This window comes from Thunnus thynnus, chromosome 13 (assembly GCF_963924715.1).
Source record: "Thunnus thynnus chromosome 13, fThuThy2.1, whole genome shotgun sequence".
Classification (NCBI taxonomy): Eukaryota; Metazoa; Chordata; class Actinopteri; order Scombriformes; family Scombridae; genus Thunnus; species Thunnus thynnus.
In genome coordinates, this window is record NC_089529.1 from 20,398,696 (window position 1) to 20,414,764 (window position 16,069).

Consider the following 16,069-nt stretch of genomic DNA (forward strand, 5'->3'; position numbering starts at 1 on the left):
TGTGTGTGTGTGTATTTTAAAACATGTCTTGAGAGGATAAGATTTTGGAGTTGTGGTTGTTGAATTAAAAAAAAAAAAATAACATCTACAACTCACATGAGTCTTAGCCATAGCCACTTTCAAAAGTTGTAGCTGTTGAAAGTCTGGTTCCACTAAAGGCTGGGTCTTTTTTCATGAGAAATTATTTTCTCTCTCACAGTATCTACATGTGCTCAAGATGAGTCAGTGGATGATCAGTTTTCCATGTAATATTGTTAATGGTGGTTAGAGGATGATGGCTGGAAGTTTTATGTTCACTGATATATTTATAATGTGAGCTTGTCAGGATTTTTAGTATGTATTTACATGTTTTTTAATATGTTTAATGTATTTATTATGCTTTATGTTCAAATCTGTGTTCTGCATTTTACAAATTTCACCTTGGGGAAAGGTTGAGTGCTAGCCAAATAATTACTGTTGTATTTTGGTCAAAATGATGATGTGTTGAAATGTTACTCCCAGCTGTCTAGTACACCACGGTTCTAAGGTTACATAGTGTGACCCTAATCTGTTTACAATCACCATCATGTCAAAGATTGTGGGCTAACAGTGTCTTGGTCACACATTTTAAAGTATAATAAAGGTTTTATAATGTTTTTTTCAGACAGTAACACTCTGTGGTGGGAAGTAACTAAGTACATTTATGCAAGTATTGCATTTAAGTACAGTTTTGAGGTACTTTACTACTTAACTTGAGTATTTCTATTTGATGTAACTTTATACTTTTTACTCCACTACATTTATTTCACGGCTAGTTACTTTTCAGATGTGGCATACAAGACATATCATCAGTATATAAAATATGATGTGTTGTTTTAGATTAAACTACCCAACATAAGAAGCTATTAAAATTAGCTCCAACACAACATTATGGTACCACTCACATATTATAATATGATCCAATAATATAACGCTGACAGGGGGCATTCTGCATAATGAGTACTTTTACTTTTAATACTTACTCCTTAGCTTTTAGTACATTTTTGAAAGCAGGACTTTTACTTGTAATCGATTATTTTTATGATGTGGTATTGCTACTTTTAGTCAAGTAAATAATGTGAATACATCTTCCATGATTGCTAAAACTCGATGTCTGACTGTGTGTTCAATAGGTGATGGACCTTGCTTAGGCTCGCGACTCCCCAACCAGCCTTACAAATGGATGTCTTACAAAGAGGTGAGTGCCGTTCAGGGGACATCTTATCTCTTTGTAAAAACAGCAGGCGCAATCCTACAGTAGCTGAGAGGATAATGAAGCTAGTTGTGAATCATTTAAAGATATTTGTTCAAAGCCTAATCTCTAATCCATATGGTTAAAAGTGTCTAAATGTGCATACATAGCATTTTCTCTACATGATGACAAATGTAAAAAGTTATTATCACTCATCATTATCTAATAATATTTGATGAGTCATAATTTGCTCATCCAGTCCATTTAGGTAACTTTGTAAGTCAACACTCAAGTGTAGTTGGAAACCTTTGCACTACAAAAGTTTTGTGGTATCAAATCTACCTGGCAACCAAGTCAAGCATGACATGTTGGGTTGTTAGATCACTATCCTGCAACACCAGCTTTATAATAAAGCTACAGTCATGAATCATTGTCTTTCTGTGTGGCAGCTTAAAAGCTGCTGGCTACTGTGCAGAGCTGTCACAGCTAATGCTAGCTTCTCCTGAATGCTATAGTTAGTGTACAGTATATTATAGGATGCTTAGAACAAGACGGAACAGCGATAGTTGTGGTCAGAAATGTGATCTGGATTTCAGAAATGAGCAGTCCCTTATCAACCTCAGGTTCAGTTTCGATGGTCAGTTTTGTATAGTTTGAAATGTTGTCTTTACTTTAATGTCACATGTTAACTACGTAACCTTGTTGATGTGCAATATAGGCCTCTGGTTGATTTCAGTTGTTACACCAGAGGTGATTCAACTGTGGTTGTCAGCTGACATTTATTCAAATATTAAAAAAAAGAAAAAGAAAAAAAGAGTTCTTTGATATTTTTTTAATATCTGGTGCTGTTTACGGATTGAGGGCCTGGTCTGTTCTGAATGCTGTGCTGGTCAGTGCTGACTCATCCGGAAAACTTCCAACGTCCCTTGAAGCAGTTTCAAGTTCCAAAAAATCTGTGAATATAGGCAAATACCTGACATGTTCTGGAAAGTCATGGCAGTGGTGGCAGTGGTTGTAGGGAAATTTCATTTAATAAAGTGATGATGTAGAATTATGAGGCCATATGAAAAGTGAATTACACAACATTCAAGAACTTTTAATGACATCATGCTATTTTACACAAGAACGGGGGAAGTTCATTGGGTACACTGTACAACTTCCCAGGAAAGACAGATAAGTCTAGACCTGTTTATAATGTGATTCAGAGAGAGGCTGTCTCTTTCTGTCATTTAAACAATTCACAGTTTATCCTCAGTTCACGTCAGGGAATAATGAAAAGACTTCCACTGAAACACAGAACATGTGTAAGTTGTTATGCAACTGTCTGGGCACAGCAACATAAATCCTATTTTCTCTGATGTCTTTCACAATCAAGGTAACTTGAGAAATGAGGTTTTGGCAGTTCAACAGTTTACAGAATAAACGGTCATGCATTTCACCAGGGATGAAAATCGTACATGTTTCCATAGTTGGTGTACATTTAAGCAGATGACCTTTGATTCATATTGTGTTTAATAGCTGAAGCATGATAGAAAATCTTAATACTAAAATCAACACAAACATGGATTTCCTTTCTTTCTAAATTCCCACAAGTCCCTTCACCTCCCTAAATAGTTACTAAAAAGTGAAAACTAAGAAAAAAATCCTGTTTCCCAAGAAACAGTAACATGACATATTCTTATTTGGTTTTGTTTCAACTGGTTCGATCAGCTGCTGTCCCATCTTCCCACTCCATAGGTGACATCCCGAGCTGAGTACCTGGGTTCAGGCCTGCTGCACCAGGGCTGCCAGCCCAATCCCAACCAGTTCATAGGAGTGTTCGCCCAGAACAGACCAGAGGTGACTCCCACTCTTTGTCTCAATCTCTGTCTCTTAACATTTTATGCTGTCTCTCTTGTTCTGTCTCCTCGACTCCATTTCTCACGGTTTCTCTGCTCAATGTTTCATACCCATTGGCTCAGACAAGGTAAACTATTGTACAGATGGCTTCATTCATACAGACCACTGGTGTAAACACACACTCACAGTCACAAACAGAACACATTATGTTAGCATCTTGATTAAAACAAGAGGAGATTTTTCTCTCTTGAACATGTGAAAACCAAAAATACATTGGCTCAAAACTGTATCAGTATGTACAAGCACAGTCTAAAATGTAAGTTAAGCAAATAAGTAAAAGTAAAAATTTTCAATAGATGAATGAACTTTTTCTCCTGATCTTTAACCCCTGACTTGTGTGTGATTGTAGTGGATCATCTCAGAGCTAGCTTGCTATACCTACTCCATGGTGGTGGTTCCCCTTTATGACACACTGGGCCCAGACGCCATACGGTTCATCATTAACACTGGTAAGAACACAAATGTCACACACACAAACTGCTCCTTTAAATGCTTACTTGCTGCCACACTAACACACACAACAGTATCCAGAAGTGATAATCTTCTCTAACCCTGCAAAATTTTGAGTTTGAAACGTAAATACAACAAACAAGCCTCTCCTCATTAAAGGGCAGCAGCTAAATAACTACATTTTTTATAATAACTTCATAGTTCTACTATAACTTTACAATTATAGTAGTATTACAGAGTGAAATCATGAAGTCCTGAGACATTTTTAGAGTTTTAAATCAGATTATTAAATCTGGTCTTGACCAGAGACGAGAGATGTAGAGATGTTAAGTACATATACAAAACATTCTTTGGCACAGAATCTTAAGTACTAAACTGCCCAGACAGTATACGGAAGTGGGCCACTTCAGGCAGTGATGTGGCACAGCTTGCCTTCGTCTGGCCCGGACAAAATGGATGTGAGCCTTAAAAGGCCCACATGTAAAATAGCAGATATGGACGCGGTGCTCTCAAGTATGTGTATTCTGGATGTGGGCCAGTTTGGGTTTATCTGGTTTGTTCTTGGTTGACATACAGCTTGCTTGTGACCCAGATCTGGGAAACATAAGCAGACTGCAGTATGTGGGCGGATGAAAATGCCGAAAGTGTTGGGTTTGGGCCGGAGCTGGGCCACAGCAATTTTGCTTTCTGGGTGACTACGATGAACCAAACAGTAGTTTTTAGCAGTTTACCTCCTCTTACTGGTGACTTCAGAGCAACATTGTGAGCTCAGCCTTGATTCACACTATGTTACTACCTTGGTAAAGCTTATTTAACGACTGGCCACAGGCCACAGAAACAATCATGATGTGATAACTCTGCTACAAATGGGTAGCTACTGAGCTATTAAACTTAAAAACAGTGCTTTTACAGGGCTTTTTTTGTACTGAACTGAACGTGACTGTTTGAAGCAGCAATGGACCAAACTTACTACTGAACTGAAGATCTAGTAAGTCATTAGATAATTTGAATGTTGCCCCAATGTAAAAACACAAGAACTGATTAGTTTGATTGATGTCATCCCAAGATTTGTTGCTTTGGAGATCTAAAATTCACTCAATCTACATCTGGGTCTTTTTGATTTATTTTGTTCCTTTTTGTTTCTTATTCTACTGGTATTCACACAAGGGTGCGGGTGCTCTTGTGTGCTTGTTTCATTTCAGCTGACATCTCCACAGTCATCTGCGACAAAGTAGAGAAAGCTCAGGTGCTTCTGGGTAATGTGGAACAGAAAGAGACTTTGGGCCTGCGGAGAATCATCCTAATGGATGCCTTTGACTCTGCCCTCATGGAGCAGGGCAAAGGCTGCGGCGTCCACATACAGGCCATGCAGGAGGTCGAGGTATGACATGAAGGGGAAAAATGAAATCACTGCAAAGCTATAAAGGGTCTAGTGGGGGAATTAGCTCAGTGCAAGTGATGTAAAATATACAGTATTTTAAGAAATATACACATATATGAAATAGTTATGTTCAGATGGTCCCTTCAGAGAGGCTAGAAAATACTCAGAGTGGTTCAAATTAGTCTTTAAAAGAATATAAAAGAGAATAATATATTAATTTTTTTAAAATAATCCAAATATTCAACTGTGTCATCACAGAAATGCCATGAACAGCCAGTCAAAACAAACTGATGTTTAGATTTGGTTCACAAACGATCAAAAGAATAAGTCACTTGTTGAGCATCCTCAAACAGGTCACGTCTTTGTTGGTTTAGATCTTTATCTACTCGTCTATGTATCTGACGCATGTGACATGTGACAACCACAAAATTACACATAGACAACACAACTTGCATGAAATTAGACTGTCATGTGTTGTTATGCCTCTATGTCTCAAGTGGGCATTTACAGTCATTGCACTGTTTCCTGTAACTGTTAATGCTTCATTAGCTCAGTCACAACAAACAGACATAAGAAACTGGAACAGCAGGTCACAGCCGTGTCTATCTCGAAGGACAATTTAAGATAAATGCAGATTTCTTTCCTTGCTCTATTTCTCTTTTTCTGGAATGACATTAAAGATAAGTTCTGAACATATCATGAACACATAGAGAGAGAGAGAGAGAGAATGGGAAAACATTTTGCATGCCTACATGAAGTAAACAAGGATTTTATAGCAAAATGACATCATTCCAGAGTTGTAAAAAGCCAACACAAACACAGAAAAATATAGCTGATATCACAAGTGTACATCACTGTCATTTTTCTATGACAAGCAACCCTCATGGTCTAAAAGCTTATCAGGTCCTCCAGGCAGTTTAAAAGAAGTGAGAGGTGTTATTGTAACTGCTGTTGAACCTTTGACCCACAATCACATCTGCAGCAACAAGTTGTACACAAACGCAGGGGGCCTTGACAACTGTACACTTTTAGCAATGGTTTTCTGAGCATGTTCACTTCCCATCAACATAAAACCACAAATGTTTGTTCTTTGGTTCCCAGATAATAATGAATCACGCATGCTCTGGTCAGAGATGACCTGTGTTGTCCTTGGTTTGGAAAATTCATAAACAGAACTGAAAGACTAACACTTAAGCTATGTCTAATAGTTTTGTCTTGCATGCATGTAAAGGGTCCTCTAATAATGATTTATTACTTCTTACAGGCTCTGGGCAGAGAGCACTACAGAAAACCTATAGTAAGTACTGTACAACAAAATCACACTCCACATGGGGAAGGATGTGCTCTGTAATGTTTTTTTTACAATAACAGAAAATGATCCACTTCTTTTTTTGTGCAAATATGGACTTGATCTGTTTAACAGCACATGTAACAGTAAACACTGAATGTTGACAATTCAGTCTAAACCCTCCAGCAAGCTTGTGTTTACTCTTTTTTGAAAATCAAATACAGAGTGGCTTTAAATCGTAAGTGCACTGAACGGACTTTGAGGAATTATTTATTGGCAGTTTACATAGGGAGCCCTAAAGCAATACTACTGGTACAATGAGACAAGGGGGCAGAGCCAATAACTATGAATACAACTCTACATACAGTATATAGATATACAACATGCTTTATCCTATAGCTGCCGATGTGTTGGTGCACCTTGTTGTTGATGAAGCTGCAAGAAGAAGAAGTTCATGTCATGTTAAGTTCCATGTCAATTTCACTCTGACTGAAACCATTTTTTTCTCCACAGCCACCAGCACCTGAGGACCTGTCCATTGTGTGTTTCACCAGTGGAACCACAGGTAAGAACTGTGTAATGTCAATAACATGCAGCATTAATTTTATTTGAGAATGAAAGCACTCCTTTTGGGGCCTAAAAATGTATCCACGGGGGCGTGAAATGGTTCAGGAAGACAGGAAGACAAGGCATTTACAGTAAATGGATACAGTTTCTTCACAGCAGCAGACTGATCTAATCGCAGGAGAATAATTTACCCCCTCCTTCTTCACATTATGTAAATATTCACTCTGGATTCCCCAGCATGTCCTGACACACCAAAGATCGGCACTTTCATGTGCACAAAGAGGCATTGCTGCTTTTACAGGAGTTCTTAACCCACAGCAACAACAATACTGAAAAACCAACACAATAGTGAGCAGAAGTGAGGTCATCTTAGGACACTGGTGTCAGTTTACAAGTGGCACCAGCTGCAACTCCCCTTGCTCACAGTCCACTGATGTGCTGAAAACGCTGCCACCTGCTGGCTGTGAGAGAGACATGCAGTCACTCCAACATGAGGTTCAGTTTCCTCAAATCGGTTTGCATTTCTCGAGAACTCCCTCTGACTTTATTGCGACATCATTCTGCTCTGAATCTAAAACAGCATTGTTCACAGTTGTTGGACAGTGAACAGTGTGTGGATGACACATCTGGAAAGAGGAACAGTACAATTAAGTGTTATTGCTTCATATTAACCACTGTGTATTTATAAAAAAAAAAGGACTGTGCATAATGACATTACAGAAACTAAAAACCAAATTGTTATAGGAATGACCAAATACTTCGTAATCACACAAGAAGTTCTATGATTCAATAATATTCCATTTGAAATAATGGTGGTACATGACTTCAAAACAAAGTCTGGTAATCAACCATAAGTAAGTTACGCGTTTATATAGTAATTAATGTATTTATAGATTTTAGAGGCAAAGTAACCTGAAAATAACTGGAAGTGGACAAACAGCATCCTCAAATTTTAATATCTCACAGGATTAAATTAGTGATTGCAGGTGAACGTAGGAAATTATAATATTAAGTGTGTCATGTTTTATGTTTTGTAGACTTTTCAACAGCTATACAGCACATATATAGTCCGTCATGTATGTGTTTGTACAGGCTGTGAACACTGTGGTCCATCAATGCAGGTGTGAAAGTGTGCAAGTGTGAAACATTCTAAATAAGGTGAACCAATGTGAAGAGATCAAAGTCTTTCTTTGACAAACTCATTTTAGTAATTTGTCGGTCAGTGGCTTATGTGGCTTATGCTATGTCGGTTATGTCTTAAATGTCACTCCTGAACACAGAAGCACAATAAAAAAAGAGTTAAAACTCAAGATATGAAATGTGAAAAATGTGAAAAGGAAGTTCTGCTGAGCCAGATGTGTCTTTCCATGTCAGATTCCCTTTCTCTCCCCTTTTGGATGACTGATCTGCGGGTAAGAGAGGAGTATTTCACCTCTGTGATGTTGGTGTGTTTTTTTCTGTCTGCTTACACAGGAAACCCTAAGGGAGTCATGCTCACCCATGGGAACGTGGTGGCAGATTTCTCAGGCTTCCTCAAAGTCACAGACGTGAGTGACCCTTTCCTCCTTTGTCCTACACTCTGGAAGCTTTTCATTACCGCCCCACCCCACCCCACCTCCCCACCTCCCCACTCCCCCAGCTCCCCACCCACCCCCCAGATGCGCTTCCTTTTAACCCTCATCTCTCCGTGTTGCAGGATAATTTTTAAGGTCATCTGATTGTTTCCTTCCCTCTGTCTCCTGCAGAAAGTCATTTTCCCCAACCAAGATGACTGCCTCATCTCCTTCCTGCCACTGGCTCACATGTTTGAGAGACTCATCGAGGTAAATGGGCTGAAATCAGATCTATGACCACAGGAATGAGATGTAATGTGTTTATGAGATTGTTGATATGTGCGGAGGATGAAGGGGGTGGAGGAAGGATTTGTGAAAGAGGCTATGATTGTGGGCGTTAATTTGGGATTGTTTAGTGTGTGGGTACAAGAAAGAGAGGAAGAGAGTGAGAGACTCTTTGCTCTTGCTTTTCCTCTCTCTTTAGTTTTACTGTCCAACTGTGTCAGCATGTTGCATCATTTCCTAATCAACTGAAGCACACACATGCACATGTCTGAGAACTCTTAATCTGCGTGCGCAAGAAACCAGGCTATTGAGAGAAAGCAGATCAGGACAGGAAATCTGAGAACACACCTACATGCACTGCAAGAAGCCATTTACTGTAAAACCAGTGTTTACCTGAAGCCGGTCACTAATCAAGCTTCTCCTCTACCATACCTCCGATCATATTTTTGAGCCAAATCTGGCATATTTATGTGTATTCGTGCTGACACGTCAACCCAAAGAGCTCTGTTTTTGCTCGAACATATGACTGACAGACACAGCATGAGAGCCGTTTGTCTTTATAGCATCTGGATTTTACAAAGCGTCTACTGTTCAACTGTGGAAAATAGCTTCAGTTTCAGTCTTAGTCAGAATTGGGATTGAACTTTGTGGTTACAATGAGGCAAAGTTATGAGTAATTCAATTTATCCAATAGTACTGCTGCAACAGGGCAGGGATACTTTCCCTTTTTCATGCACATGCTCTCCTGTAAAAATACAATCAGATTAAGTCTTAACATACTGAAGAAATCAGGTTTCCTTACCAGAAATGGAGCTGTGTTAACCGGGTCTCTCTTGATCACTCTCCACGATTACAGAAAGCGGGGTTACCTTTTATGTGATGTGTAAGATATCAGGATACATTATCCACAGCAATTTGGTTGCATATAAACATACGCAGTGATATTCACAAAGAAACAGTAACAGTTGCATCATTTTATTTTAGGGACCCTTGGTGTTCATGTCTTCTCTGTCACCTGTCAAAACTGCAGCTTACTGTACAATAGCACATCCACAGCAAAACTCAATCTCCTAAACCTGCTGATTTAACCACTGCTGTTAACGACCCTACAGTGCACCCACTCATGTTTCCTGTTTTGTGTTTGCTCTCTATCATCACACCCAGACACATTGGCTGTTTCTCCCTCTTGCTGAGAACAAATGAATGCATGAGTCCTTTTTTTCCATTTTGGAGAGAAAGGTTTCGTTTATGTTTGGGATTTGATGTTTCAAAAACAGAACCAAATATAAAAACTAAAATGTTTTCCTCTGACACAAATTCTCTCACAGTGGTAACTCTTTAGCTTCAGTTTTTCACAGTGGGGTTTTAGTTTCATGCCAAGTTTTGACTAGATGTTGACAGCAAATACAACAGTTATCCTGAAGACCTCAGAGAGAGACAAATTGGCACAAAGCAGAAGTTGCTCTCACTGAAAATGGAGAATGGAAAATCTATGGAATCAAACTTTGTCAATCAAGGGGTTGTGGATCTTGCCAGACTGCTTTTCAGCATGCATTCAAGATCTATTATAAAACCTCACATCAAACATTAAACAGCTGAAAGAGGATGTGCTAAGGCTGCATTTTTTGTTTCCTTAAATGAGCTTAAGCCCCGCTTAATGTTTTAAATACTGCAGAAATCTTGGGTATGATTGTTTCATTAAATTAATTATTTAGTGTGTATATGTGTATGAATGTTTGTGCATATCAAGAGCCTGCATATCACGCAGCCAATCGGGTTGCATCAGGTTGAACCAGACAGGTTTGTTTGCCTGCAACAGACAACGCCATAAGTGGCGTGAGAGTCAGACACAGGAAACCACCTAACTCAACCAGAAGGCAGCACATCAGATCACATAATAGAAGCAAGTTCAAGAGTTTCACACACAAACATAACATTGCATATCTGATTCCGGTGATGTCTCCGTCAAAGGGGAAAAAGAGGGCAGATCCTCTGCTTCATTGTGTCCTCAGCCGACTTCAGAAACAGGAAGAGGTCCACATATGCGGCATTTTTGTCACAGTCGCATGACAACACAAGGGTGTGTGCTGTGTTAACCTTCAGTCCACATTCAGTCTGTGGAAGTGTCACAATCTTCAAATCGGATGTCTGGTGATTTGTGTGTGTGGGAAAAATCACTTTGAAAGTCAGGTCAACTGAGCAAATTCTCATTCAAATGCATGTATATCCCTCACAAGTTCCCATCAGTTTGTATTATTGTCCCTGACAGTCGGTCTCCAAGTTGCAGCAAAATTTGCATATTGCACATTCATTTTTTAAAAATGTCTGATTTGTTAGTTGTTGATTTGAGTCAACATTGCTAAAATGTAGTCATCAACACCACTCTTATCTTACACCCCCAGGTGCAAGTTCCTGAGGTGGTGAGAGTAGCAGCAGTCAGAAGTTTAACTACTCATTAGTCAATCATTACTGACTATTGAGCCACGTCTGCTGCTGCTTACTTGAGTTAATACTCTACGAGCACTGGTATTTCCTCACAGATACTGTGAGACTGCTGTGTCTCAGCAGATACTGTACAGTAGCATGCTTTGTGCATGCAAAACAATTCAGTTACTGTAAATTCAACTCAGTTCATTTTAGGCTCAAACATTATTCTAGTTGCAGAGAAGACAGAACAGCTTCCACAAATCTTTATTTTAGTTTAATTATCATAAAGTGTGTAGATCCTTGTGTGCAGAGGCTCTCCTCTGTTTCTAACAATCATTGACATAATTGACAAAGACAGCATTTTCTAATACATCACAATGTAAAACAGTGATACTGAAACTTCACATGCAAACAGTGAAGTTCCTCATTTTGTTCAGTGACATGAGACTTGACAGTAGAGTGTGGGAATGAGAACCCTTCATTACAAGTGGTGATTTTACATGAATGCCCAAAAAGTGCTTGTAAATTTATAAGTAATTAACCCATTTGCGTATCATGTATCTCTTATTACTAGTATTAGTAGTATTACTTATCATAATACTAATATGTCCACTCAGCACAAAGTATCCACCAGCATTTCATAAATATAAAGGGTTTTTTTCTCTCTAATGGAGTTTGAACTATTGTTTTGAAAAGTGCAATATGAATAAAGGTTATTTCCATCAATTTCCATCATTTTTAGTAATAATGTCACTTGATTTGTATTACTAAATACCTAAAAACTCGAAAAATTTCACCCTGTCAGTGTTAGAATTTTGTCTGTAAAATAAAGCAGATAGATAATAGCTGTAAGTTCACTATTTGTCTGTTTTTGCAGTCTGTGGTGTACTGCCATGGCGGACGGATCGGGTTTTATCAGGGCGATATCCGTCTCCTCCCCGATGACATGAAGGCCCTGCGGCCGACCATTTTCCCTGTGGTGCCTCGACTGCTCAACCGCATGTATGACAAGGTGAGATGAACAGATAGCACAGGAAAGGCTTTCAAAGAAACTGCTATTTGCTTGCTCTGCAGATGATGGCGCATTTCAGTTTGTTTGGTTCAGCTCATGTATTTCAGAAACAAAATGCCAGCTTTAAAAACTGGCACTGTTTGTGAAACTCACCCACTTTGACAGGCATTTGTGGTTTGATAATCAAATGAAATTGTTTACTACTGCTACTACTTTATGAGTCATGTGAAGTCTTTTTCAATACTGTAGTTGTGGTTTTAAGGATAGAGTGAAGTTGCGGCATGCATTTCAGTAGTGCATGAGAGAGTTGTAATGAAGAATAATGTAAAAGGAGACATTAAAGTTGTGTTCTTGAAATGAGAGTAGTGTTGCCTACTTCTTAATGTACTGGCAATGAAGTGAAATAGATTTCAGTGTTTTCAGCAGGTGGAAAGAGAGGGGACTGTCCCTAACCAAATAATGTGTGTTTTGTCTTTGTCTCCTCTGCAGATCTTCAGCCAGGCTAACAGCCCATTGAAGCGTTGGCTGCTCAACTTTGCCGCCAAGAGAAAAGGTGCTGAGGTCAGCAGCGGGATCATTCGCAGTGACAGTATCTGGGACAAAATCTTCTTCAGTAAGATTCAGGTAAATAGCGTTTGACATCCTGCAACAGCATCACCACAGCAGAACCTCCTGTATGCTGATACACCTCCACTGCTAATTTCATCAGGTTCTGTGTATTTGTTAGAGTTTATCTTGAAATATTTCAGAGACAAATTTAAGGTAAATGATGAATTCCACCCTTGCACTCCAAGCGTGATTTTATGTCACAACACCTGTTTGAAAGGACTCTCTGATTTTGTTTGCATTTAAAATTTTTTTTTTTTTTGCTGAATGTTTTAAACAGATTTTCACCTGGACTTTGTGTTTCCACACAACCTGCAAGACAACCTTGTTTAATGTCATTTACAGTAAAATGTGTCAGTTGTGATGAGAACAACTCATAGAATTTTCAAGCTTTTTTTTTTTATTATTATTATTATCAGATCTTCATCATATTGCCAAATAAAGAAATTCCTAGAGCACTAAGAAATTCCTGAGGAAATTTTTTGCTTTTTGAGAAAAACAGAAAATAACTGCGCCCCCCTTGTATTAATGACGTGTTTGTACAGGCCAGCCTTGGAGGAAGACTGAGGATGATTATAACAGGAGCGGCTCCTACCTCGCCCAATGTCCTGGGATTCCTCAGAGCAGCTCTGGGATGCCAGGTCACAAACACACACACGCACGCACACACACACACACACACACACTGCATGTTTATAATTCTATATTTGTGGAGATTCTCTAACCACTAACACTAACCTCACAACTACCCAAACCCTTACTCTAACCTTAGTTCTAACTTTTGCCCTAAATGTCTGAACTATCAAATAGCCCTTTGAAGAAATAATAACGAGACGAACTCACCTAAAAATCTAAAACTCAAATGAGTCCTCACAAAGATAGGTACATATCAGTCAGAACATGCACAGATACACATATACACCCACAAATACATTAAGTAGTTGCACTTAATGCTCTACTCTCTCTCTCCTCATTGTCTGTGTCTGCGTAGGTTTACGAGGCGTACGGCCAGACAGAATGCACAGCTGGCTGCACCTTCACCACACCTGGAGACTGGACCCCAGGTGAGAAAGTTTTAATGCAACAAGCCTAGAAAAGAAAGTCAGCTCTTTCTTATCTCTGTCAGACTTACTGAACATGTTTACTTGACTGTAAGCTCAGTTCAAAGGTCTAGAGATGATGAGGTTGAGTCATATTTTAAGGAATAAACAACTCCTACGTTGGAATATTCTAATTGAGGTCACTGGGTTTGTAACCTTGATAATTGTTCTCACGACAGTTATCAAGATGCAGAATCAGGTTAGCCATGCTTCTTTTTACCTCATAAACTTGCGTATGATCAGTTCAAAATTGTGACTGTGCACTGCATCATGAGGGTCACAGCTGTTAGGATAATGATGTGTCTGCTCAGACAGTCTCTCAGGCCTTATCAGCTCTGTTCCAAGTAAATGTTTTACAGATCAGAAAAACTCAGCAGAGAGAGTGAGGCTGATGCTGTCATATATACAGTATATGGAGAAGGAAAAAAAGGGAGAGGCTTGAAAAGATGAGACAGGCAGAGAAGAAAGAGCTGTTAGGCAACATTATTAACAGTTAAAATTATTTTGTAGGTGAATGCCAAGGTGAGCATGCGTGTACAAAAACAAGTAGCTCCCTGTCTATATTTTCCCTCTAGTGAACCGCACTGTTGTGTTAAACCTCTTGGCTTTGATGGTAATTTTCCATGTAAGCTATATATAATTATGTAGACTTATTGCTGTCAATGAATCAGGCTGTGTTGTCTGATTTAGTATGTCTTCCTCTGAAGACAGTCATAAAAGTATAGATTTATGGCCACAGTTAAACTAAAATAAACTGTTGCATTTGAATACCTTACAGCTGTTTCTTATTTCAGTTGTATATTCTGAAGATAATGTGTTGTTTTTTTGAAGGTCAGTATAACTTTTAGAAATGTTAATTATAATTATTATTAAAGATACCTTGTAACACATAAACTACCCCTCATTGACCTATTAGGGAGTAACATCTACTTTAAACAATCTAAATAAAGTATACATAATGTGAACTGCAATGCACAGGACCTGACACACACAAAAAAATGGTGATTATTTAAAGGTCTACATAATAAGTTTTGAAATGTTTCTTCAAAAAGTTCCAAAAAGTGTTTTAAAAAAAATTAAGTTCATACAGAAATTCCACATTTTTATAATTCTTGTGGTTTCTATTTGATACAATCAGAAACCTTGTCAAGTGTTAAGTAGTTTGGGAGCTCAATTCATCATTGTGACGGAAAGGTCAATATTACATTGTAAAATGACCTTTTTCGTAGTAAAAGGTCATTTTATAATGGGGGTAAGAGGGTGAGGGAAATGTTGTGGCAGGCTGGTATCATGGCAACCAGATGCTGGGAAGATGTATTCCAACATGGAATCTGTTTATTCCAGAGAAAGCTAATCAACCAACACATACGGAAGAGAAGATTTTTCACATTTTTGTCCATGTGCATCTACGTAGTTGCAGTCCAGCTTATAATAAGCTCACTGTGACTGAGTCTGGTCATGCATGAATATCACTGAACACATAATACGAAATAACACTACACCAAAATCACCACACAGCTCAGTGCTGCTCCAGGGAGGCTGGTGAACCAGATACATTTGTTTACACTGTGAAGACAGAGTTTCAACAACATGTGTTTTTGTATTAAATAAGGTCAATGGTCAATGGGTGAACTACAATGAGCACTTTGATCTATTTTTAAATTCAGTAAGTAAATCTACTTAGTTCCTGGAGCACAGGTGGAGGTGGAGATGATGAGTCATGATTGTTATCTTGAAACTCAAGATATTGATCAGACATACTGAGATACAACGCATATATAGGTCACTTTTGCACAGCCGGACGGTTTCAGTGATAAGGGTTTCGTAATGTGTGTAAGAGCTCTTTTAGTGTTAGCATAGTGTAATTACTGTGTTATTAGTCCCATATAAGGTCATACGAGCATATAAGGTCAACTCATTGACCTGTCTTTTATAAGCCTGATTACTTTAGTTTGCAGTAAAATCTGCTTTAGTAAAAATCCCTGAGAAAAACTAATTTGTAAAATAACACTAATGTAATTGTTGATCTGGAATATACAGTAGTTCTCAATCATAACCTTTGACCTTTTACCTAGTATTAAGCAGCTACTTTGGCTTGTAAGACAGTTAAGTCTTTATCAGCCAAATTTATTTTCTTCTTTTACACAGGTCTGAATTTCTGTCTGAATCAGTAATCGAATAAACAAATGTACAGTATTTACTGTAAATGCAGCTGGAAGCATCCATTAAACATGAAAAGAGTAGTCAAGTACAAGTACTTTTCATTTGCTGATGTTTGACTGAAGAAGAAG

At 38.5% G+C, this 16,069-nt stretch overlaps 1 protein-coding gene across 2 annotated transcripts in view; it reads left to right on the forward strand.

The window, feature by feature from the left end:
• acsl6 (acyl-CoA synthetase long chain family member 6) overlaps window positions 1–16,069 on the forward strand; it is a 38,625-nt gene that overhangs the window by 18,584 nt on the left and 3,972 nt on the right. For both annotated transcript variants that reach the window (XM_067608560.1, XM_067608561.1), the window contains exons 4-15: window positions 1,152–1,216; window positions 2,948–3,049; window positions 3,459–3,558; window positions 4,762–4,940; window positions 6,205–6,237; window positions 6,742–6,793; window positions 8,269–8,342; window positions 8,541–8,618; window positions 11,938–12,072; window positions 12,562–12,696; window positions 13,224–13,319; window positions 13,670–13,742. In XM_067608560.1, the coding sequence (XP_067464661.1) occupies window positions 1,152–1,216; window positions 2,948–3,049; window positions 3,459–3,558; window positions 4,762–4,940; window positions 6,205–6,237; window positions 6,742–6,793; window positions 8,269–8,342; window positions 8,541–8,618; window positions 11,938–12,072; window positions 12,562–12,696; window positions 13,224–13,319; window positions 13,670–13,742 (1,122 nt within the window). The remainder of the gene's footprint in view (window positions 1–1,151; window positions 1,217–2,947; window positions 3,050–3,458; window positions 3,559–4,761; window positions 4,941–6,204; window positions 6,238–6,741; window positions 6,794–8,268; window positions 8,343–8,540; window positions 8,619–11,937; window positions 12,073–12,561; window positions 12,697–13,223; window positions 13,320–13,669; window positions 13,743–16,069) is intronic.